Source organism: Danio rerio, chromosome 22 (assembly GCF_049306965.1).
Source record: "Danio rerio strain Tuebingen ecotype United States chromosome 22, GRCz12tu, whole genome shotgun sequence".
In the NCBI taxonomy this organism is placed as follows: domain Eukaryota; kingdom Metazoa; phylum Chordata; class Actinopteri; order Cypriniformes; family Danionidae; genus Danio; species Danio rerio.
The window spans coordinates 14,360,186-14,385,723 of record NC_133197.1 but is presented as its reverse complement, the minus strand read 5'-3'; the positions used below and the strand labels follow the sequence as shown (position 1 = coordinate 14,385,723).

Genomic DNA, 25,538 nt, shown 5'->3' with positions numbered 1-25,538 from the left:
GATTTTTCGTGTTGTTGAAGAGATATTTTTACAACGGCAGCTGGTTGATGCTGACCTCTCTCTTTTTCCAGTCAGGACTCACGCATGCAGTCCTGACCCACATGGACGAAAGGGTGGATGCTCTCATATCTGTCTCCTGAGCCACAACTACAAATCACGCGTGTGCCGCTGCCGGACCGGTCACGTCCTTGCCAGCGACGGGAAGTCCTGCAAAAGTGAGGGTCCCAAAAACAATTTCTCTTTAAAATCTCCTCTTGTAGATCCCAGATGTCTGATTAGCATTGGGAAATGGGTCTCTTATGTAGATGTTTTTAGGGTTTTTTTTCCCAAAGGAAAGGGGGATGCTATCTGATGTCGTATATCAAATGGATGGCCCTCATGGGTTTACCGAAATGGATATTTATGACCAAATTTATGGAGCCATGAGACACTAAAGAATGGACACGTTTCTGTGATTAATAGCACACGTTCAGGACATTACGGCATACATGGGAAATTGATATGTTTTGTCTCTTGGCATCAGGATCATTGACTATGAGAGTGTGTGTGTGTGTGTGTGTGTGTGTGTGTGTGTGTGTGTGTGTGTGTGCGTAGGCCATAAAATGAGTTATAAAGGAGTTTTTTTTTTTTTTCTTAAACTTCAGATGGCAGCCTACATCAACAGTTAACAAAACAAAAATCACAAAATCATGTAGCACTCTGAATTTTTTACTTGTAGATTTATAAAATTTAAGTGTTATGTTTAGGTTATACACTCACAAAAAAAGTCTGATTGTAAATTTGCTATTGAAAATTTTCACTCAAGAGTGTGTAAGAAAAACAATGACTACGTAGAAGATCTCAATGAAGATGTTTATTCAGCAAAGCAGTCTCAAAGTACATGGCAGTGGTCTGGTTTCAGTGGAGTCGGAATGAACCCCGTTCATTCTCCATTTAAACATTTTATACCGTTTAAGTTTGCTGCATTTATATGTTAATGAAGTTGCTTCTTGGCAGTTGACACAGCTGTTCTCTCTACATTATTACAGTTTCGACATTCTATCAAATGAGACGGTGGTTTGTGCCCCACAACCATCCCCATTCTACAATTGCTACCATTTTGGTCATCTTAAACAAATACAGAGACATAAATCTCATCATCACCACTCCATTAAGAGTGGAAGTTGGGTTGAGACAGACTAATTTCTTAAGCAAAATTAGAACTTTTGATTTGCTTTACCCTTTAACGTGCACTACTTGAAAAGAATAATAAAAAAGGCCCACATCTTGGATTGCATAATACTGACACAACTCTGATAAATATAATAATAACATATGATAATGATTACCTATGGATAAAAGGTCAACCAGGTGATTATGATGCCTGTTAAAGGGTTAAATAAAAAGGTCTGTCAGAAACTGCTTACCTAGAAGCCAAATATAATTAAGTTGAAAGATAAAAAAATACAACCTAACTCCCCATGTCCAAAACCCCAAAAATTATATTGAAAACTTAGAACATGCACATTCATGTAACCACAATAATGAAGTCTGAACAGGTGAAAATGTAGTAAGGGTGAAATAGTAAGAAAGTTTAGTCTAAACCATACAATGATGCCAAAATCGTAAGAACATTAACAACGCAGCCATGTCCAACTTAAAAACATGCTACCTGACCCTAATAATGAAGTCCAAAAACAATGATAGCAAAATAGTAAGAAAAAAGGTTTATCTTAACCTAACCCTAATCACTTAACCCTGAAAGTCCAGCTAAACAACCTAATCAAACCTTTTGACCTAAACCCAGTTGTCAAAATTGTAATGAAAACCAAAACCTTATAGGAATAGTTACCCAAAGTCATTTACTCTGCTTTAACCAAGCATGTTTGAGCTTCTTTCTTCTGTTGAATAAGAAATAGTGCTGAAACCAACATCTATAGCTGGAACAAAAGAAATACTGCAGTATAGAGTTGGGTCAATAGACGATGCCATTGTCCATCACCGATAGACATCAAGATGCTAAGCCAGCATTGCGATCCTTCGCCCCGCCCATGTCGCAGCAGCAACCCACTCGTGAAAAATACACGCATAAACTCTGTTTACACTAATATGTCTTTAAAATGGCATTTTATAACAAAAAAAAACACATCCACACTGGCATTTTACCTAGCATTTCTGAATAGCCCTCCTTCAACACTATACCGTTAAAAATGCACATCATGTGACCACACACGCTAACACACACTCTCTAGCATGCACTGCAGCGTATGTGCATGTCTGTGCACCAGCAGACAGTGGGTTTTTTGAACCCAAAACACCAGAGAGCAGTGCACATCAGACAGTTTGTCAAGTATGTACCGTTGTTAAACGTGATATTTATTTATTCTTGTCTCTATCTGATGACTCTTCAGTCTTTTGAATCTATCAGGTGTTGTGTCACAGCATCAGTACACTGCTTTAATCTTTCCCTCTCACGCTTGTACTTAGTAGTTTTAGCGAAAACCTTAGATACTGTTGGTTGGTTCCTGTTGGTTGTGCACCTTTTTTACCAACCAAGTTTGTCGACGCCATTATAACAACACAAATCACTCTGCCTATTCATGCCAGAGTCCCGTGGAAAACGTTTGTTTGATAGGTGGTAATTTGTGCGTAACTTATCTTTTATTTATTTATGATTTGGTTATGAGTAAAACAAAGTTTTACTTTGAAGCTCAATAAGAACCTAAAAAAGAATTTTTAGGTTCTTATTGAGCTTCAAAGTTTATGTATTCCAAATAGCAAAAAATATGTGTAACAGTTCTCTTTCATACATCAACATGAGAGAGACCCTAAATGTACACTAAATGTAATTTATCAAAGTTCTCGTACATTTGCAAATTGGAGTAAAAAAAAAAAACACGGTAAATGCAGATAGAACCTTCTCATTCTGAAAAAGTCATTTTCCACTTGGAATTATAAGGTTCTGTCTGGCACATCATTCATTGAAGCATTACTTTTTAAGAAATACAATCAAAAAATATATAATTTGGTGTTGTAACAATATGTTGATGTGTGAGAAAGTACCCATTTTGCTTTCTATAACATTTATTTAATGTTTTAGGATGAATATTTTTGTTGTGTTTAAATTAGGCATACAAGACTAAATATTGTCCAGTGCAGATGTTAGTTTTATCTAATTAATATGTTAATATTTCTAAAATTTTATGCTTTGTATGGATCATTAAATTATATAGATTGGATTGTATGCCCTATGTAATAAATTAATTATTTGACCTTCAAGGCTTAATATTAAACATAAAGACTTTGAAAGAAAACAGACAATAAGCAAATGAGTTTAATAAACACTGAAAAATGTTTCATATTATATACACACAAATAAAGATATTTCACATTTAAAATTGAATTTTTTAAATATTTGTTTCTTTTTCAATAATGTAAAATGTAACATTTCATGTCAATGTCAAAAACATGCTTCTAAATCATCACATTTACACACATCTCAATTTTGTGTGGTTGCGCCATTATTTAGTCGACTCGATTTTGTGTGATTTTTGTCTTTTGGGTCTTTCCCGCTGTCAATGGAGCAGTCCGAGAAAATGACAAGGAAAGCTGTTCCTGATTGGTCCTCATGCGTGCATTAAAAATGCTGATTGGCTCACAGAAGTAACCTTATAGATCCAAGCTAGGGTTCATCTTTGTAGAGAGACAGTTTTTGTTTTTTAAAAACACTTATATAAAAACATCACATAACGTGAATACGATGTCATTTAATAAGAATATGTGAATAACTCAATTTTGACAAACATCTCAGATAGAACCTTTCAATTTTAAGGTGACGAAATATTTAATTTGTTATTAATTATTTATTCATAAATAATTAATTCATAGGCGACGCCATCATCCAACACAACGTTTCGACAATGCCCAACCCTACTACTGTATGGATATTAAAGGCTGCTGCTTTCCAGCATTCTTCAAACCAATAAAATAATGACAACAAGTAAATAATGAGAGAATTTTCATTTTTGGCCAAGCTATCACCTTAACCCTATCCCAACTATGACGGTGAATTATATAAATATACAGATTAAACATTGTTTTGGGATTTAAGTGTTTGTTTATGTAAGCCGGTGCTGATGAATTCACAACCTTGCATGAAATATCACAAGTTGTTATAAGTGTGTTGGTTTGTCCTCGGATGACTTTCCATATTTTCTCCATTAATAATATTCATAATTGCAATGTGTCATTGAGCTTGATGTATAGCTGTGATATATAATCCAGCTCATGTGCTTCAGTAAGAAGCATTCGTTGGCTATTTTACATTGCCTTTGAATGTGGCTCCATCCAGTTGAGTGCTTTGTTTTTATCTCAAGTGTTATAATGTGAAGCTGTTTTTGAACTAATTCCAGACTCGTCATTCATTCGTTATGAATGAAGTACCATTCATTTGTAAACTATTTAAATCACTAGATTGTGCAAGAACAGGCATTACGACAGCGTTATTTAAAGTACTGCATAGTTTAGAAAGGACGTTTTTGCCTTACCTTGATGTAACATCATTGAACATCACTGATTGTGAGTTTTTAAGACACATTTGATTGTAAAGCAGCAGATTCATTTGCATTTGATTTGAGCGTCACTAATGACTCTAATTTATGTTCATTGTTCACACACAAAAAAGAATAATTTGGGCTTAGAAAAGGATGTCCTGTTATGAAGTTAAAAACTGCATAATTGCTTCCTTCATTGTATATTCCGCTTCCTCTCTTTGTCTCTCTGGATTTCTCTGTCAGACCTAATAATAATTGCAATCAACATATTGGCACCCTTACGGCCTGTAAGTAATGGATTTCGAAAACATTGTGCTTCATAAATACGTGTGCCTCTTTTTACCGCCTCCATTTTGGCCCCCGTTTATCCCTGGTTACTATCACACACACTCAGATACAATTACAAACACAATGTAACTGTTATACACCAAAAGATGATTGATTTCGATAGAATCAAATCAGTGGAACTAATTCTGGTTTTAATTAAGCTAATGTAATTAGCTTGAGCCTCTCGCTTTGGATACAATTTTTTTTGTCAAAGGCTTTAATTTGCAGGACCGAATGGAAAAATGGAGGCTAATTATGTCAATTAATTAAGCTTTGACAGTGCTGTGGTGGATGGCTTATTGCGTTCCTCAATGGCGTTTGTTTACTTGCTTAATCGTTTCTTTGCAGAACCAAAGAACGAGCTGTTCCTGTTTTACGGAAAAGGACGACCTGGGGTTATTCGAGGTCTGGATATGAATATCAAGTCGGGCGATGAACATTTGATTCAAATCGAAGGACTCGTGAGTCCAAGAGCGCTGGATTTTCATGCGGAGAGTGGCTACGTCTATTTTGCAGACACCACAAGCTTCCTAATCGGACGGCAGAAGATTGACGGAACTGCGCGGGAAACAATCCTTAAGGAGGGTGTGTTTGTTATGAACTGCGCTTTATTTTAAGAGAGTAATGTTGGCTTTTTGTGTAAGTATGCAGTTTTACTGCGGAAAAAGCTAATTTTCACTATGTAATGAATCATCTGCACAACCATGTGGCGTGGTGTTGTAGAATCAGACCACCTGTGCTTGAGCGCTTCTGTAACCGTTGTTTTCCAAATAGGAAGTTGTTTCTCATACATTTTGTGCAATTCAGTCGTCAGGGAAGCTCGCCGGTCGATACCGCATAATTTCAGTGGGAAGAATTAGAGGAGGACAGTGATTAATTGAGCCGTCTATGATGTTATCAAGCAAAAAGAACAACATTTTCTCAATTTCATTTTGCTCTCTCTTTCTCCAGAGCTGGATAATGTCGAGGGTATTTCAGTGGACTGGATTGGTAATAACTTGTACTGGACAAATGACGGTTATAGAAAAACCATCAACGTGGCTGGGCTGGACAGGCCCTCGCACACCAGGAGAACGCTTTTAGAAGGCAATATGTCTCATCCCAGGGCCATTGTTGTGGATCCTCTAAATGGGTAAGCCCATGATACCATTCCTGCTTACAGCAGCATTTAAAAGCTTCTTCTGCAGGGATTTTAGGCTGCTAAAGCCTTGGACGAAATCCAGCCATTTACAGTATACGGGGGGCAGGGATGTTTGCCCTTTGCGCTTAGAGATTTCATCAGGAAATCTCAACAACTTGTGTGTTTTCCCTGTTTTCATTAGCAAAAAATGATTATATTTTAACTTTTATACATGTTATGGTATTGAGGGTATTCCAAAAAGCAGGTTGCATGACACACCCGGATACATTTAAGTATATGTAAGCTAAAAAAACAAAAAACATAAGCAAGTCATAGCAACTTACTTATATAAGTTGTCAATACTCTAAACATAACCTGCTCTGGAGGTTTAGCTAACATATTTCAGTTAACTGAGGTAACTCCCAGGAGTACCTACAGAACATCGATTAAGCAGGTCTAGGGTAAATCAAGGTATAGTATACAGTAAGTAAAACTTGCCTTCTGGAATACACCACTGGTTATAAATGCAGTGTTTACTTTCAAACTGTGATATTGATTACGCTATGGTATTTCTATGGTACGTATACTTTGCTTTACTGATTTATGATAATACATGTCAAGGATACAAAGTTTATAGATACTTTGAATAATTCCTTAATGTTACCATGGTGCTCATATTACTATGGTGTGCTAAGTATTACCATGGTATGTAAAAAAAATCTGCCGTTGTGTCAAAGGAAGCTAATGCGAACATCCTCATTCGATGACATTGCTCAGATGGAAAGGCTTAAAGGGAATATGGAGACTCCATGACTTCAAATCGCTGCCTTGGCAGAACGGTGAAGCCTGACATAAGAGGTTTAAAAGTTTAAAGGCAGGTTCCAGTTACTGCTTATATTTTAGTGACTTTTTCCATGTGTGAACACTTGACATGTTTATCCTTGTAATGGGTTTCTGGCTTTTGGTTGTCTGTTTTTTAATAGCTTTGGTATGTTGGAATTTTGAGTCACTTAGTTGCAAATAAGACATGGAGTCTTTGGAGTAATTACCAGTAATCAGTTTTAATCTGCAATTAATCTGTGATTGTGTTACTGGAAATTGGTTTAAAATTTCAAACGGTCCAAGTTGGTTTTTGAACTCCGGATCACCGCTTAAGCTTCCGCAGCCGGTATGCTGAATATTCAGTACCTATCCCGGCTTAATCTCTCCTCTTTTAAATCCCATTCCGCTCTCTAGAAACTGTCCTTTACCGCGTCTGTCCTTCCGTATCCCATGTACGCATGTCATTTCCTGTCTGTGCTAACATGATAAGATGGAGGATTAGCTGTTATGACTCTAGGTCCTGATCGCATTTGCTCTCCATCTCCATCACTCGCCCGATTTGCCTGTTCACAGCAGGTGCTGTCACTCATAGTCCTGCCTTATGAATTATTCAACAGGTCACTGAATATGAGCAGGGAGAGTCAATTCCCTCTGTCATGTTATGTTAGGCTGTGTTCAAACGCGCAAGGCTGTGTCACAGTGTTAAGTTTATGTAGTGAAATGTGAGAAGTTTAAACTAGGAAACATAAGACCTTTGAGAGAGTTGCAGAACAAAGTTTTGACTCCTGAAGTTTGAGGAATTATTAATAACATCCAATTGTAAGAGCATGGTTAAGTGAGGACATTGGCCTCAATTCCTTTGAAGAATCATTTTATTGTGACCTGTCTTTGACAAAATGTAGCCTAATATGGAAGCTGTTTCAGAACAGGGTACATGGTATGGGCCACTTAATTACCAAATTCTATGTTCGAAAACACATCTTCTATTTGAGCTTATAATATAATCCAACTAAAAGATATGTAAGGGGGAACCTTAACTTTTGTTTCCAAATTCCAAAGTAAATTTTATGGTTTATAAGTTGCCATAACAGGTGGTGCGGTGGGTAGCACTATCGCCTCACATCAAGAAGGTCACTGGTTTTAGTCTCGGCTGGACCAGTTGGCATTTCGGTGTGGAGTTTGCCATGTTCCTCCCATGATCGTGTGAATTTCCTCCATGTGCTCCGGTTTTTCCTAAAGTCCAAAGATATGCAGTACAAGTGAATTGGGTAGGCTAAATTGTCCGTTGGGCATCCGCTGCGCAGAATATATGTTGTATAAGTTGGCGGTTCATTCCGCTGTGGCGACCCCAGATTAATAAAGGGACTGAGCCGAAAAGAAAATGAATGAAAGAATGAATTAATAAAATTGTCATAACAGCTTATGCTCTAAACAGAACCTACCATTCACGCTGGCCACCATGGGCACTCTGACAACTTTTCACGGATAGAAGTGAAGTGCGGAAAGGGTATCGCGAACGAAAGTGAAGAGCCGGGGCTGTGGGTCCCTAATAATATCTCTGGGGGACCCCAAGATGCGTGGGCTCTTAAAATCGTCCTAACTTTCCTCCCTGTAGTGGGGCTCCTGCAATCTGCTATTAAACAATGTTATGAAATTGTTTATTTATACTGTTATGTATTTTAAATGGAACCAGCCAAAGTGGAACAGCAAATGTGGAGCAAGTCCAACCAACTATTATACAGTATACTGTATGTTCTTGTGTAGTGTGCTGCTTTTGGTGTCTGTTTCTTTGGTGTTCTATTGAGAATGTTTTGTTTTTAAGTTACCTAACTCTGAACAGCTCTATTTACCCCTCCAAGACTGCTTTTGGAACTGACATAACTTGAATTGACTTTGGTTCTTGTTTGTTGCATTCAATTCCAAAATGTCTTAAATTGTTCCCACCATGGATCTTAATTGGAGTTACCACTGGGTTTCTAAACTACCTTGAGAGCCATGATGAACTGTGTTTACCAGAAACACCAAAGGAGTTGGCAAGCTTTGCTTAGGGGTACATTTGGAAAGGGTTTTCCTAACCAGTTAGAACAAAAGTGGGCGACTCTGGCACTCAATATTCACTTTCCTGCAGAATTTAGCTCCATCCCTAATCAAACACACCTACAAAAAAAAACTGGTGTATTTGATTAGAACTCTAGTTGAACTCTGCAGGACAGTGGATCTCCATATGCAGCTGTGAGTTTGAACAGCACCAGACCAATGTTGATCCACATTTTTGAGCAGCTATGGTAGTCTAAAAATCTCCACTGGCTCTTTAGGTGGATGTATTGGACTGACTGGGAGGAGGATGAGTTGATTGACAGCAGAGGACGTATAGAGAAGGCTTGGATGGATGGATCTCACCGTCAGATCTTCGTCACGTCCAACATGCTGTGGCCCAATGGTCTCACCCTTGACCACTCCTCCAGCGTCATGTACTGGTGCGATGCCTACTATGACCACATCGAGAAAATCTACCTCAACGGCAGCCACAGAACGGTTAGTAAATGAGTGAGTCGGTTCTTCACTTCTCAAACATCTCCATTCCTCCATGTATTCATCTCAATGCTTCCCTGTGACTAAAAAAAGTCTGCTTTTTCACAGGTGGTCTACAGCGGGAAAGAGTTGAACCATCCGTTTGGGATTGCGCACTACCAGAACTACATATTCTGGACTGATTACATGAACGCCTCGATATTCCGTCTGGATTTGTTATCTGATGATGTTTCACTACTGCGGGCAGAAAGACCACCTCTCTTTGGGATTCAGGTGTATGACCCTCAGAGCCAGAAAGGTAAATATGAATATGTATGCTGTAGATTTGAAGCTGTAATGAAGTCTTGCAAAAGACTGTAATGATTTAAATGACTTTGACTTGTACTGTTTCTTCAGAGTTGGGAAGAGGTGGTCTGTTTCTTAATATATATCACTTCCCATCACTTCCCCCTAGCTTCGCCTAGAGGCCAAACAATGAGCTAGTGCAAGCTTGGTACACTGTACAATATATGGAAATGCAATTTATCACACCGCATGCATTCACCTTTTAAAGAGCTGAACATACTAGAAGCTAATGCCACACCAAGTCGCAGAATTTGAATAAATGCTTTGCAATGGATATTCCCAGAGTAGGATACTTAATGGTAATTTTAACCTTAAGACTTCATGATCCAAGCAATTTTTGGGGCCTGGATCAAAGAACTTCTCTGATATTTCAAAGGCTAATTTGAAGGCATTTGCAGGAAATGTGTATGATTTGTCATTCCGAGGGCCTGAATCCCGATGTCTTCTTTAGTCTCTGGTGACTAACAGTTGTCCTAAAGAAATTGGCAGGTTTTTTTTTTTGCGTCTATACGTGGCATGATTCCCTATCACTCTGCTGTGATATATGAAATAATATGAGGCCATTTTCAAAGGGAAAATTGTGCCTGCTGGTGGCAGCTTTATTGTACACATTCGGTTTCACCGAAATATGTCGTATTTTGTTCTTGTTGGTGTAAAATGGCATTGATCAACGAACCTCTTAGTCGTGAGTGTCAGTGGAGCTAGTAAGGTGACTGAGGGGGATGATGAATGTTCGTTTTGTCTTCGACTTTTGCTCAAGGTTAATCGCTGTGACGGCTCCCGTAGAGATACTCATATGTTGCCTCTGGTAGAGATACTAAATGTCATTCTTAATGACAACCAGTCAATGGCAAGCCAGAAGTGACCCAGCAATCTCAAGTACTGTACAAATGTGAACATAAATCTGAACTGTAACCTGGGCTAACATAGTTCTTGACTTCAACAAAAAAAGCCAGCTGCTGTCAGACGTAAAGTATCAGATCACTTCCAGAATGAAAGTATCCTGATCATTATCTCGCCTCTCCTTGTCATTCAATACTAATTATTTACTTTCTTTACTGTTAGTTGCCAGTCGTATCTTCATCCAGATGTCCCATTTTGTCTCCAGCGACTAGCTGTTTTTTCAACAAAAGAAATTAGTTGTTTTATTTTTAGGCATCTGTACCCTGTTTACTTAACTAAAAGCGGAAATTCTTTCTTGCATTTTGGCCATTCATACATACAAGTCATTGTCGTTAAAACTAGTTACTTTCTTTCTCCGAAAAAAAAAAAGTAAATATAATTAGGAAAACAAATTTTGTTTAGTTTTTTTTCCATATGGTGGATTTCTATAATATTGCTCAGTCCATTTTCAATGCAACCTCAAAGGACTCCAAATGATCAGAGCTGAGGAATAAAACCCACATATAAAACACACCATTACTGATGTCATAGAATTAACGGTGATAATCAACAATTGTTTTGTCACCTCAAATCGATTATGTTTGGTCCAGTCTGAACTAAAAAGTTGCATTTTAATACACCAATTGGGCGGTAACCGACTGAAACAAGAAGTCATGTGGCGATATCTTTATTTTCATTCCACAAAGGGAAACTGGAACTAGTGCTGCACACATACAAACTGTAAACAAAAATAAAAGTTTTCGCTCATCCCAGATGGATTCGCTCATACAAATATCATAGTCTCTTTAAAGCAAGTCATTTCACTCGACGACCATCTTTGAAATGTTTCTCTTACAGTATGCTTGGGCATTCTGTCTGAAAAGGGAAACCTCAAATTCTCCAAAACTTTTTGTCAAGCTTAGGGTTACATCACATTTTTCGAATCACCAATAACGGTCTCATCAGTTTCATTTCTAAACGTTTAAATCAGGTTACCAGAGTTGATGTGCATGTTCACTCGAAGAGAATGAGATCACGACATCAACCTTTTTTATGGCCATTCTACACATCTTATTACTCTGAATATAGTCAGATTGTGCTGGTGTCCCGAAGTAATTAACAACTTGATCTTGATGGTGAATCTCCACCAGAACTAACAGCAACTCTTTGTTTGGGGTCTTTGAGCAGTTGCTGTCATGTGATGTGCATTTGACAGGATTTACTGTACCTCGCGTTTACAAAACAAAACAAAAAATGTTTGTTTTCAAGTATAGCTGGTTCATTTAAAAGAACAGATTAAGCTTTATTTGGATATATTTTGTATGTCTCTGAAGCAAGTATTCGCTGGGATTCGAGTGTGTTAGTTTTGGTACTTTAGTTTTTGTTTTTGTAGCTAAACAGCCAATCAGAGCGATCTTTCACAAAAGGCAGATGGCAGTTCTACATGCTGATTTGGGCAAACGTTTTAACCACAAAAAAAGCTTGCATACCAGAGCTAGTGCCAGCATCTTTAAAATCCAAAACAACTGCCTGAGCTTTAAGGAAAAAAACAACAACAACAATGCAGCATTTTTTTTTTAAACAGGTTGTTTAAGTCTTTTTAGTAATTTCAGTGTTAGTTTTATTAAATATGTTTTGCTTTGAACACAAAGTTAGCTTGGATATAAATAAAAAAAATAGCCTAAATTACCTGTTTACATGACTGTATTAAATGCAGAGACCCTTTATAGCCCTTTGAAGCTGCGTTAAAACTGCAATGTGGAAGTTCAAACCAAAAAAAAAAAAAAAGCTTTTGACTGAAGAAAAGACAAAATGAATATCTTGGATAACAAATGGGTGAGTAAATTACCTAACCCTTTAATGCAATTAAACATCCACAATTAAGCCTTGATAAAGGCATCCAAGTTGGATGCTGAGCCCTTCCAGAGATTTCCAAAGTGGCCAATGGATGTAATTCATATTCTGCTCATAACAGGCAGCTTGAAACTCGTGTTTTCGCTACTGATGTTGTCCAGATGTTGTGTACAGCATAGCGGCACCTGTTATTAAATCTATTGGCAGCCATAAGCACCTGCCAATGTTCAACATAGGGAGTCTGCAACTCTGTGGGAGACGTCGCTGCCCACTGAAGCACTCAACATTGGATAGTGAATACACAAACTAAGCTAACGCATCCAAGTGGAACTCAGCTGTGCTGAATGTATAATTACCTGGCAGGGCATTTAGCATTTACAGGAAATTACAGGGCTTTGTTTATAAAATCCCACAGATCCAAACTTTACTAAACACGTCCGACACAATGTGTAGGATTTTTGGAAATAATTCACTTTTTTTTTTACTGAAGAAGTCTCTGAATACATAATGCATGTTACAAGCATAATAGAAAAACAAGAGCTCTATTCAGCAGTTGCCGTCATGTTATGCTACATTAGCTTGCTATGGCTCATTTTTGTGCATGACTTGACAATTGAAAATGAGTTGGGTATCATTTGCTCAGAACTGTTTTCTCTTATGGTATGAAATGGTCAGTGGTTTCAGTTTAAATCCTGCATTCACATAATGTTTATTGTTGCCTTGAGGAAATGATATAGAGGGCTGATCGGTTACATTGTTTTTGAATGCATGCTGGAGGCATTTGCAGGACATTTGTATTTTTTGTCAGTCGTTTCTGCGTCCAGATGTCCCGTTTTGTCTCTAGCGACTAGCTGTTTTTCAAAAGAAATGAGTTGTTTTTTTGGCATCTGTACTCTGTACCCTGTTTACTCAACTAAAAGCAGAAATCCTTTCAGGCAGTTTGGCCATTCATGTACACAAGCAACAGCCTTTTATAAAAAGTAAGCTACAAAAATGCGAAATCGTGAATGACTGAATGAGTTGGACTGCAGTACCGCTCTTGCACAGGTGTTTAGTGTTTATTTTACAAAGTAACATCACCACTGGCACTACCATCGCCCTGGACTGCAATAATGCAGCATTTTAGCAAATTTTTGTGAACAGATTGTTTTTGACAGCATTAGCCTTCTATTATGAAGCAAATCTGTTTAAAAGTTTGCAAACCAATTTAGTGCTTTTATATAAAGTTGAAATAGTGGCTGACTCAAAGTCATTTTGTCTTTAAAATGTTTTGAATGCTTGGGCATTCTGTTTGAATGGGGAAACATTGAATTCTCCAAAATTAGATTCCAAGCTTACGATTAAATTTCATATTAGGAATGACCAATAAAATTAAATGATAACAGTCACTTTTGTTTAATTTCGAAAAGTCTGAATCAAACAAAATCTGCAGAAACACATCTGGACTGAGCCCCTCCCCCAGAGGATCCTCAGTCGATAGCGATGGCTTTTCCTTACTTAAAACTATACTAGTGACATGTTTTGTGTATCCTATAAGCACCTTCCACACAGTAATATCGGTAAATATCCAGAAATTTTTTCGGAACGACTTAAATTTTAAAAAAGCGATATTCAAAAAAAAAACATTCACACTTCTATTACAAATTACCGGTAAATTCTGACTTCAGTAACCAGAAACGGCCTCTAAACAGCTGCGCTTGTATTTGTAAAACATAATAGGGGTCAGGTTTTTTTTGATGATTTCACTTTTGTTTAAAACTTTACCAATCATGTTGCTGCTTTTGTGGCAGACATCCAAAAGCAGAAGTGTGAACCGCAGCTAAATGTTTACACATTTGACTACATCACACATTTTGTGAATGGATAAGTATTGTAAACAACTTTGATGAAAACATATAGAGGAACACTTTCATATGTTGAAATGTGAATAATGTGTGTGTGCTGGTGCTCACCAAAGCACTCCTTCACGTGCACATGTGTCAAGAAACTGAAGTAGAGCTTGAAGGTAAACAGTAATAAATATATAAATATAAACAATTTTATATATATATATATATATATATATATATATATATATATATATATATATATATATATATATATATATATATATATATATATAGTTGGATTATTATTATTATTATTATTATTATTATTATTATAGTTGTTGTTATTGTTATTATCATTATTCTATAATAATGTAAACATTGTACAACACGGTAACGTTAGCATAATTAAAGTCTAAAACATAACAAAATAACACTGCCAAAGTAATATACCCGATTCGAGTAATAATAATAAACTAATAAACTGCCGATTCGAGTTTAAAACGGCTATATTCTCACCTGAAACACTTGTAAAACTTTATTTTGTGACATAGCAAAGGTATATATATATTTTTTAAATTGTGCAGGTATTCTCCTCCACTATTAGCTTTTGCTGGTTGGGTTGCAATGCATTCTGGAATACCAGTGCTTTGATGCAAGTCACCTCTCAATGTGACCTTGACAAAAGCGGCGGAGCAAGTACACATTCAGGTAATTTTTGCTGTACTTGGCAATGTGTGAACTTTGAAATGGAACAGCACTTCGGCGACAGTTGATAACATTTTATGGGGGCACAAGAACACAAGTGCAGTCAACAATGCATATTAGGAAACAGCCATAGTCTTGGCTGACTTTAGTTATAGTTACCTAGCAACCAACATCAAACAAAACAAGAATAATGTGGGTGTAATGTTCGCTGCGTCAGATTTTATTCTGCAATACATGTTCTTCCATATCCCATTATTCCAAATAAATCTTTATTGAACTTGTCAAAAACCACCACAGCAGTGTTAAGTTTTTATTCGAAATTATGTGGTTTGTTAATCGTTTCTAATGTAATGGAAACTTAGTTACTCTGTGTGCAAAACAATTCAAAAATGCTTAGTAAAACATATTTAACACTTTATTTTGATGGTCCATTTGAGTATTAGTAGACTCTCTGCTTAATATCTGTTGATCCTGCTCCTTAAACAGACATTCAGCTGACTATAAGAAACTTATAAACGGCAAATACATTTCAACTTACACTAACCCTAACCCCAACCTATTCTACAGTCTATTTATAATCTATTAAGAATTAGTTGGCATGTAAATGCAATGCAACTGAAATTCAACAAGCGGACCATCAAGATATTGTTATACGGACCAAAACATTTTACTTTTGCCTATAAATGTTTTGTGTAGGTATTTAGTTTTAGTGAAAGTGAATGAAAGTGAAAGTAACAGAAATGTTTTACAATTTTTTTTGTAAATGTTTTACAAAAATGTTCGGTGTATGCCGTTCCATATCCGAGTCAGTTTAAGCTTCTAAAGTACTTAAAATTGTGTTGTTAAAGCATATGTACAAATAATTTGTGTATGGGGTCAGTTGTGCATTATGGTATTCTGGCAGCAAAAAGCAAACGCACTGTGTTCAATTAACGAGATCCATTTTAATCTCCATTAATCTCTTCAGTAGAGACATGTCCCATAGAGTGCAATTGATAATTCTTCTATTGATCCACTGGGGAGTCTATGCCAGATAACCTGTATCACTGATTTAAATGGAGCAAAGATCGATGTTTTATTGAACAGGGATTTAAATATGTCGTTTAATGTCTTTTTTGGATGCTACGCTCCATAGGGACTGATATTTGCATTGGAAAAGTCAAGTGCTTGAACGTGCAGCTAGTGAAAGTCTTTGGTAATTCATTTAGTTTAGTGCTCAAACTTTTTGTTTTTGAATGTTACAAAATAAAAAATATATATAAATAATAAAAAAAAAAAAAAAAAAAAAAATATATATATATATATATATATATATATATATATATATATATATAGTGATTATTATTGTAATGTCATGGCATTTGTACTGTAATATTTTCTCACCCCTGAACAAAACGTGGTAATCTGAAAGCATAAAGTTCAAACCGCACATTTTTTTTTTTTAGATGCTTTCAAAGTAGCTTTTCTGAAAATGTTAAAATATAGTGTATTTGATATCTTCACTCGCCTATAATGTCTCCAAGCTGCATACAAAAATGACATTTGTCTTTCTTTGCCTTCCCTCAGGTAATAACCAGTGTTCAGTGAATCACGGCGGCTGCAGTCCATCAGCTTTATGCCTCACAACGCCTGCAGGACGGGTTTGCGCATGCGCAGATGGACAACACCAGGAGAAGGATAACATTACCTGTTCATGTAAGCTCACTTTTGACTTTTGGGGTTACAAAAAGAGCATTAAAATACGCAGATTTGTTTGATGCGTGATCCATTTTCAACTAAGGCTATGTTTACACAACAACAATGTAACAGTTAAATACACTTCGCGTTTACGCATGCGCTAAATATGCTCTTAAGTATACCAGGCCGGTATTTAGGATTGTCACTATTGTTAGTAAACGGTAACTATAGTGACAATGTGACATTGGCCCATTAGCGCTTGTATGTATAACTTGCCATGTTTAACCTATATGGTGAACTCTGCTGTTGATTGTTTTGTGGAGTAAATACACACTTTACTGATGAAGTGTTAGCAAACACTTGAGCACATGATTGTGTGTTTGTTTGCACTTGCTTTCAATCTACACTCTGAAGCGTGCTTTCACACCTAGTTTCGGAACCTAGCGATTTTCCCCAGTTAGTGCGGTTCGTTTGCCATATGTGAATCCAGCAATCGCACTTGGATACATGCCAACTCAATCAGGCCGAGATTGCGTGAATGAGGCTGTCTCGGCCCAATTGAAACGGACTCTGGAGCGGATCAATTGTAGTGAGAAAGCAATATGATCCGAACCAGGCTATATCACAGTGTATTATAGATATATAAGAGAGCTATATGAAGAGAGATTGATGAGTAGGGCGGGATGTCATTACATTATTAATTTTTATTACAATTATTATATTTGGTGGTGATATCTGTGGGTGTCACCATTCAAAATGAAAGCACAGCTTTTAACTTATGTCTTATTGCTCATCATCATAAAATAAAATAAGGACGCATGACAGCTGAATGAGTCTCTGCAAAATAAACAGTGTGACTCGGACCAATGTAAGGAGAGTTTACTCACCAAGAACAAAGTGCAACAACAATTTTAATCCCTGTTTCGGAAAAAAAAAGAATCAACCCACAGGTGTGAAATCACCCTAAGAAATACTGGGATATTTAAACTCAGTTTAAACCCAGTAAATTATGGAAAATATGTACTAACCCTAAATATCGATGTCAGTGTTTTCATTAAGTCTCGTTTTTGACAATGCCTGCATTACAAAAAATGTACACTTTGTTACCCCTTCTCAGATTTATAAATTTTTTAAACCCCGAAAAAACATAGTTGTCATGTAAATGAACGGGCAAAATGCATAAGTTTTGTGAATTTGTGGGAAAACATTGTCTTCTAGATGACCTCCTAAAGCATAGGTCCCAACCTAAATTCCTGGTGGGCCACCGCTCTGCACAGTTTTGCTCCAACCCTGATCAAACACAGCTGATCCAACTAATCATGTTGTTCAAGACTACTAGACACTAGTCTTGATTAGTAGAATCAGCTGTGTTTTGATTAGGGTTGGAGCAAAACTGTGCAGAGCTGCGGCCCTCCATGAATTCAGTTTGAGACCTTATGCCCTAAAGCATGGGTGCACAAACTCAGTCCTGGAGAGCCGGTGTCCTGCTGAGTTTAGCTCAAACTTGCCTCAACACACCTGCAGGAACTTTCTAGTATATCTAATAAGAGCTTGATTAGCTGGTTCAGGTGTGTTTGATTAAGGTTTGAGCTAAACTCTCCAGGACACGGCCCTCCAGGAGAGAGTTTGGACACCCCTGCCCTAAAGGATGCAAGCAGGGCATATTGAGTAACTCCTCCTCTTAAAAAAAAATAAAAATAAAAAATTGCCTTTAGCATTTTTTATATCACAGCTCTGCCAATCAGAGTTACTATAAACGAAACAGGCTGAATAAAGCATATATTGGCCTACTGTATGCAGTATTCATTTGAAATATGGCGGCAAACATGCATATGAATGTGGATGTAAGTATATGGAGTTGAATGTATTTAGTGACGATCAAGGTGATTCGAAGTTCCCGGATGAGCCTACGTTATTTAGAGGGTGTCACTGGCAATAACATAACTTAGAATGTTGCGACTGACCAATCAGAATCGAGTATTGCAGACAGCCATCTAATAATTGACTTTAGTATTCATACTTTTTGGATTTACGAATTGTTAGGAATGCTAAATCTCATTTAAAATTCATTATCAGTTAATGTTTTCATATATTTAATTACTGATTACATTTGAGTAATGATCATTTTAGATGAACCAGTAGAATTTTGTAGGGGGGTGGGGCACTTAAAATTACTAGAGATCATTTGATTGGTCAGAATATATAATGAGAAAATCATGTATGAGGTGGCAAAACAAATATGTTGATCCCATTTGACAGAATTTGCTTTCAGGGGGACTTTAACCAGGAACAATTGTAGTGAACAGTGCAATATGAATAGCATAATATTTCTGTCCACTGACAACCTGTTGCAAAATTTCTGATAGAGGTGATGTTCATTTCTAACAAACAAATAAAATCAAAATTCAGTGTGATAACAGAATATGCAGATTTTGTGTTGACCACCCACAGGCTGGTCAGTGTTGGCAGCGATTGTGGGAATTGACAGCAGACCAGACATGCTTATGTTTAGCTGAATATGTCCATTGATTTCCAATTCCAGCTGGGATGTAAATGTCTCGGCTCAAGCTGAGGCTTGGCTGCCGCTCTTTGTGTTTGCGTGTATCTTAAATTAGTTGCAAACTCATGTGGATTTAATTTACTTCATAAATGATTTCCTGTTTTGCCAACTTTTTATTGTGTGTGCCATAATAAATTTAATACGGATTTGTGTTTGTCAAGTTAAATGGTAATTCAGAGCGGATGATGTGGCTTATTTTTAATGGATGAGACTAAATGTTATTTGAATAGACCTGAGAATTCCAATAGTCTGTCTTATCTGTCAGTCTGTCTGTCTGAAAATATAACAATAAACCTAATTCAAATGACTGAAAATGAAGATACTCGCGTATCTAATAACTGATGATTATTAAATATAAAAAATGTATTACAGTTTTTCTCAGTGGCTTTGGTGCATTTCTCACAACACTATTTACATTTGCATAACAGTTAATGCATTTCTCAAAATTAGTACAAACTGCAAGTCCTAGTTAATAACCTGCAAAAGCGTGTCATTTGTTCAAAATGGATAGCTCATTCCTCAAAAGCAAGTATTGATGTCAATGAAAGTGTCAGTGTCATCAAGATGAAAAGTCCTGACATCATTGTTTATGAACAAGATAGTCAAATGGCTTTGTCATGTTTTCATTATGACAGTTTACTCTCTACATTATTTCCAATGCAAAAAAAGTCAGATTTTGGTGACACTTCCTGAAAATGCTCAAGACAGCACTATATACTATTTGCACAGCCGTTTAAAAACTAGATTAAAGTTAGACATCACTGCATTTAGTGAGGTATCTGAGTACAAGACATCTTTACAAGAGATCTTTACATTTCTAATTTATTCACAGAATTGTGCAAAAGAATAAATACACCCTTGTTTACAAAATAAACTTCCTTTGGGTAGAGCTATGCACAACTGTAAACAATATTGCAGAACATATTGGAACTGAACCTACAACATACAGGTCTGTAAATGATTCATGAAATTGATCAATTTAGAAAACATTTCCAGGACAAAAAAAAAAAAAAAAAAAAAAGATTTAAAATGTTTTGTAAAATTTTCTTGACAACTTGTTCAGCATTTTTGTATGTAATGACTCAAGTAATGATTGAGGACTAATAGTTTTATATGGAATGACTATTCAGCATTCACAGGTTTAGTTAGTTTTGACTGACATGACATAAGCAATTGATAATGTTATAAACAGCAGAGAGTTGTATGAAAGCAATAGATGCATGTCCAAAAGCATTTGTAATTTGTTGGAAGGAATAAATAACGGTTTCTATGATGTGCACAATTGACTGATTGTTTTGAGAAATGCATTTACTGTTGTGCAAATGTAAATAGTGTTGTGAGAAATGAACCAAAGCCAATGAGAAAAACTGTAGTTTGATCTAAAAATCGATTTAAAAAGTTGAATCGAAAATTAAGGTGAATTCAAAGAATAGAAGAAAAGACACAAAAGTAAAAAAAAAAATCACTTTTTTTTATTTTTACCAATAGTCAAAGACATTTGCACCATTAATATATATATATATATATATATATATATATATATATATATATATATATATATATATATAATACTATTACTACTGCTGCTACTAGTTGTAATAAGAATAATGTAGTATATAGTATATACAGTTTACATTTGAACTGGAATGCTAACCACTTTACAACCTTATTTCAATCTAGAAATAAAACTTCTTTTAACCTCTAAGGCCCAATGTGTGTGGTTTTTTTTTTACATGCTTTTTTATTTAACTTTTTTGCTATTTGGACTTATTGGGCCTAATTAGAACCTAATTAGAATAAAAACCTAACTAACATTTTTTGATATGATGTACTTTGAGAGAAAAATATTGTCCATATATGTGGACTCGTGGTCCGAATTTACTTAAAACATTTTTTCCTGACTGTTTTTTAATATTTAACATATTTAACATGATATTTAACTTTTTTTATGCTTTGACTATCAGAGAGTAAAAACAACATTATTTTCCCGTTTTGGACAGTTAAAAAGTGTTTGAGACATTTCATATGCTGCAAAACAGTTGCTGGATGACTCTGTATGTCTGTAACAAAATATAAAACATTCAAAGTATTTTAAATAGCCACTTAAGAGCACATACATGCTGTCCACGTATGTGGCCATTAAACCCTAGGAGGTTAATTTGAGGATATTTTCTTCTCAATGATCTTGCTCCTGTGCCTTACAGCCCCATCAGAGGTCACTAAGATTAAACGCTGCAGCCCAGCAGAATTCCAGTGCCAGAACCAGCGCTGCATTCAGATCTCGTGGAAGTGTGATGGGGATGATGACTGTTCAGATGGCAGCGATGAAGATCCACTCCTCTGCTGTAGGTCTTCTTCAGTTTTGTAATCTTAACATAAACAGAACTAATAAAGCAAATCCTGAATTGGCTAATGAGGAAGTAATTTACATAGGAATGAACTGTAGAGAGGATATTTTTAATATTTTGACGTTGGAATGACAGATACATCTAAAAGTCAATCGGCACAACCTTGTTTTTAGCATGGTTAACTTTTGTACCATTTTGGTCGGATTTTTATACTAAAATTAGGTTTTTATTATATATATATATATATATATATATATATATATATATATATATATATATATATATATATATATATATATATATATATATATATGTTTTTTTGTTATTATATATATGTCGCAAGCATGTTTACCACATGGTTAGCCTATTATTAGCACGTCACTAACATGAATTAGCATCCTGCTTGAATGTTTCTAGCATATACTGTAGTTAACAGTAGTTATCATTTTGCTAGAAACAAAATTAGCATTTTGTTTATGCTAAACTTTTGTAATTGCCTTATTGGGTATTACATAACTATATTTATTGTATTTACTACAAGTTATTGATAAAATGTGTCAGAACAACTAAATTATATTTGTTTTCAAGTATGATAGTTTATTGAACCTTTGATCCAACTTTATTAAGTGACTTTTACTAATATTTACTTTACATTTATGTAAATATTTTGGTACAACCCACTTATTACGTACAAAAATATCATAATATTTTGTAATTACGTTAAGAATTACTCTGTTGACCCATCTCTAACACCTTAAGCCACCCTTAAATCTACCTATACCACCAAACCTGTTCCTAACTATAACCATATACTGCCTGAAAAGCACCATTTGTTGTGCAGTGCAATATGAACACAATTCTTCAAGTACATTGTACTTATTTTAAGTAATCCTGCTGAAAAATTTAGCTTAAACTAGCCAAGGCTGGTTTTAGCTGGTCGACCAGGCTGGTTTTTGAGGGGTTTTGGCCACTTCCAGGCTGGTTTCCAGCCATTTCCAGCCTGGTCTTAGCTGGTCAGGGTGGAAAATGACCAGCCAAATCCAGCTAAAACCAGCTTGACCAGCCTGGTTTAAGCTGGATATAGCTGGTTTTGGCTGTACTCCCAGCTTGGCTAGGCTGGTCAAGCTGGTTTTAGCTGGTCATCTCCAAACCTGACGAGCTAAGACCAGGCTGGAAATGGCTGGAAACCAGCCTGGAAGTAGCCAAAACCCCTATAAAACCAGCCTGGAAGACCAGCTAAAACCAGCCAACCAGCTTAGGCTGGTTTAAGCTGGATTTTTCAGCAGGGAAGTAACTAGCAGATGATTCCATTTTATATAAAGTGGCGCCAAACCTTTAATCTCTCACAGAAATTCGAACAGAACTGATTGTGGAAGGTGAAATATGCATCAATGAATAAGAGACTTGGCATATGTACAGTATATACAGTAGTACAATATGTTCATATGCCAATCAGGATATATCCCGAAACTTTCACTCTCTCATCTGCTTTCAAAGGAATTGGAATTATTGATTGACAGGCTGTTTGTTTATCCTCAGCCAATCGCATCTGCCCAGCGGACCAATTTAAGTGCTTGAACAACCGCTGTATCCCAAAGAGATGGTTGTGCGACGGCACAGACGACTGTGGCAGCAACGAGGATGAGTCCAACCGCACATGCTCAGGTGAGCTTCACTCTGGAGCCCTGTCCTACATGGAGGGCCCCGTATTCGCACCCAGCCATCCGAAACAACCTCGGCAAACGACTCCACCACTGGGAGACACGTTGTTGGCTGTAGGCTACGCACGCACAAAGCTAGTGTCGGCTGAGAATTTGTTGCTTTGAGAGGAGTAGAAGTCTTACATGACACCCCTCTCTAATTTCCCGCTGGTAAAGGCCCACGTGTCACTTACTCCCTCTAGTCGGCGTGTGAAATGAAACTAGGTTCTCTGCGTAATTCATCATGCACTTGGTGGGATTTACACATGACACACATCTGTTTCGGCCCAGTGAGCTCGAGTCCTCGCTGAGAGTCTTTTCGCATCTTTTTGTGTTGGGAGTGACCGATTCGGTCAAGTTTATGATTCCTGGAAGGGCCCGGGGTCTAATTTACTTTTAGATTGAACCATATCCTGTGGTCTGAGTCTCTAGGACGAACCCCCGCTGGGGTTGTTTTCTTCAGATCAGTTTGACTCCAGAATCCAAAACATCAATACTGCAGTAAAGATGCTGTGTTTAAGCCACATTGTGTTTTATATCCTTGTATAATCATATCTTATATAATCTTACATTTCAAAATACTAGATTTATACAAAATATTTAGATTTATTGAATTAAATTATTTCCCTGGTAGGGCATCCGCTTTGTTAAAACGTGCTGGATAAGTTGGCGGTTCATTCCGCTGTGGCGACCCCAGATTATCAAGGGGACTAAACTAAAAAGAAAATGAATGAATGAAATTATAAATTCTATCCATTTATTCGGTCCGTCTCTGATCTAGAGTGAAGATCAAAATTAGAGAGCAAACTACAAAAGAAACACGAGTCACATGTATTGTGAAGCACAGTGTAAAAAACTGATTGAGAAATTTGAAATAGAACACAGATTAAAATGAGAGAATACTTCCTTTAAGATTTCAGTTTGCTTCTAGTTATTGGTGTTAATCTGAGATGTGGTGGTAAAACTGTATTGAGCTTGTGGATTAAATGTTGGGTTAAAAATGTTCTAGAAAAAAAAGTGGTCTAGAATAGTGTGCTCAGGAAAAGTTTCTGCAAGTAAAAGACTTTCTGCAAGTAAATGACTTGTTTTCCCCTGTAACGGATTTAAAACAAATGTATCAGATAGATGTCTTTGTGAAACTGTGAAAAATCTTATTATAGGCACGAACTGTACAATGGGTAAGCAGTGAAAACCAAGCAAAATGAAGCAGTAGAGCATTTAAATGAAAGATAGGCAAAATGGGTTGTGAAAGGCGCGACTATTGTTGTGAAATTTAAATGTACTGTGATTTACTGTCATGTTGTGTCCTTTGTGAAAACAAGTCACTAGAATATTTCCCCAAATGGATAAGTTGGGTAAATACTTCTAATTCCTTCATTATTTGACAAACCCTAGTTAACTGGTAGTCTGAATTTGCGGTTTTTGTTGACAATGCAAAATTATTAGCTGTTCTAAAATTACCGAAACCTTCCAACAGTAAGTTGTCCATGCTACTGGGCTGAATTCAGTCAAAGAAAGAGAACTGGCAACTCTAAATCCATTATTGAACTGTAACTCATCCAAGACCCACAAAAAGTTTGGTAGTTTCAAAGTACTTGAATTGATAACTTGTTAACAGTATAAGGATTTTTATCTCAGCACACAGTGTTTTGGCATTTAAAATAATTTGTACTAGAAGTTTGTGCAGTGACAAAAACCTCTTGTTATCAGTGAGAATCTAAAGGCTTGACTTACCTTTGTTGAGACCTAGTCCAATGTTCACTTTAGTAATGAAAGCAAGTTACAATTATTTGTGTGGGCAACGGGTAAGACTGCACTCAAATTTTCAAAGAGGTAGAAGAGGAAGTGAAGGGATTCTTGAAGGGACACCAGTACACATTTTCAACCTCTTCCTTTTCAAAAACACCTGAATCCAATCAACGGAATATAAGAAGAGACTCCTCCAGGAAAAGGGTTGGGAAACATTGGTTCAAGGGATGTTCCTAATGCATAAGAAATTCTGATCAATCAATCAATCAATCAATCAATCAATCAATCAATCAATCAATCAATCAATCAATCAGTCAGTCAGGCAGTCAGTCAACCAGCCAATCACTCACAACCATGCAATCAACCAACAAATCCACCATTCAATTTATCAACCAATCAACCAATAACCAAACAAACTATTCAATCATTTAACTAATCGACCAACTATTTAATTAATCAACCAATCAACCAACCAACTATTCAGTTAATCAACCAATCAACCAAACAAACAACAATTTAGTTATTCAATCAATCAACCAACTGATCAACCAACCAA

The 25,538-nt window shown here is 36.4% G+C and overlaps 1 protein-coding gene across 3 annotated transcripts in view; it reads left to right on the top strand.

Moving 5' to 3' along the window:
- Positions 1 to 25,538, top strand: part of lrp1ba (low density lipoprotein receptor-related protein 1Ba) — a 470,228-nt gene that overhangs the window by 152,463 nt on the left and 292,227 nt on the right. For all 3 annotated transcript variants that reach the window (XR_012397830.1, XM_017353408.4, XM_021469578.3), the window contains exons 10-17: positions 72 to 215; positions 5,208 to 5,444; positions 5,811 to 5,991; positions 9,117 to 9,336; positions 9,442 to 9,631; positions 16,515 to 16,643; positions 21,390 to 21,530; positions 23,073 to 23,198. Coding sequence is in view for 2 of the 3 variants with exons in the window: in XM_017353408.4 (XP_017208897.1) it covers positions 72 to 215; positions 5,208 to 5,444; positions 5,811 to 5,991; positions 9,117 to 9,336; positions 9,442 to 9,631; positions 16,515 to 16,643; positions 21,390 to 21,530; positions 23,073 to 23,198 (1,368 nt within the window). In the remaining variant the exon portion in view is untranslated. The remainder of the gene's footprint in view (positions 1 to 71; positions 216 to 5,207; positions 5,445 to 5,810; positions 5,992 to 9,116; positions 9,337 to 9,441; positions 9,632 to 16,514; positions 16,644 to 21,389; positions 21,531 to 23,072; positions 23,199 to 25,538) is intronic.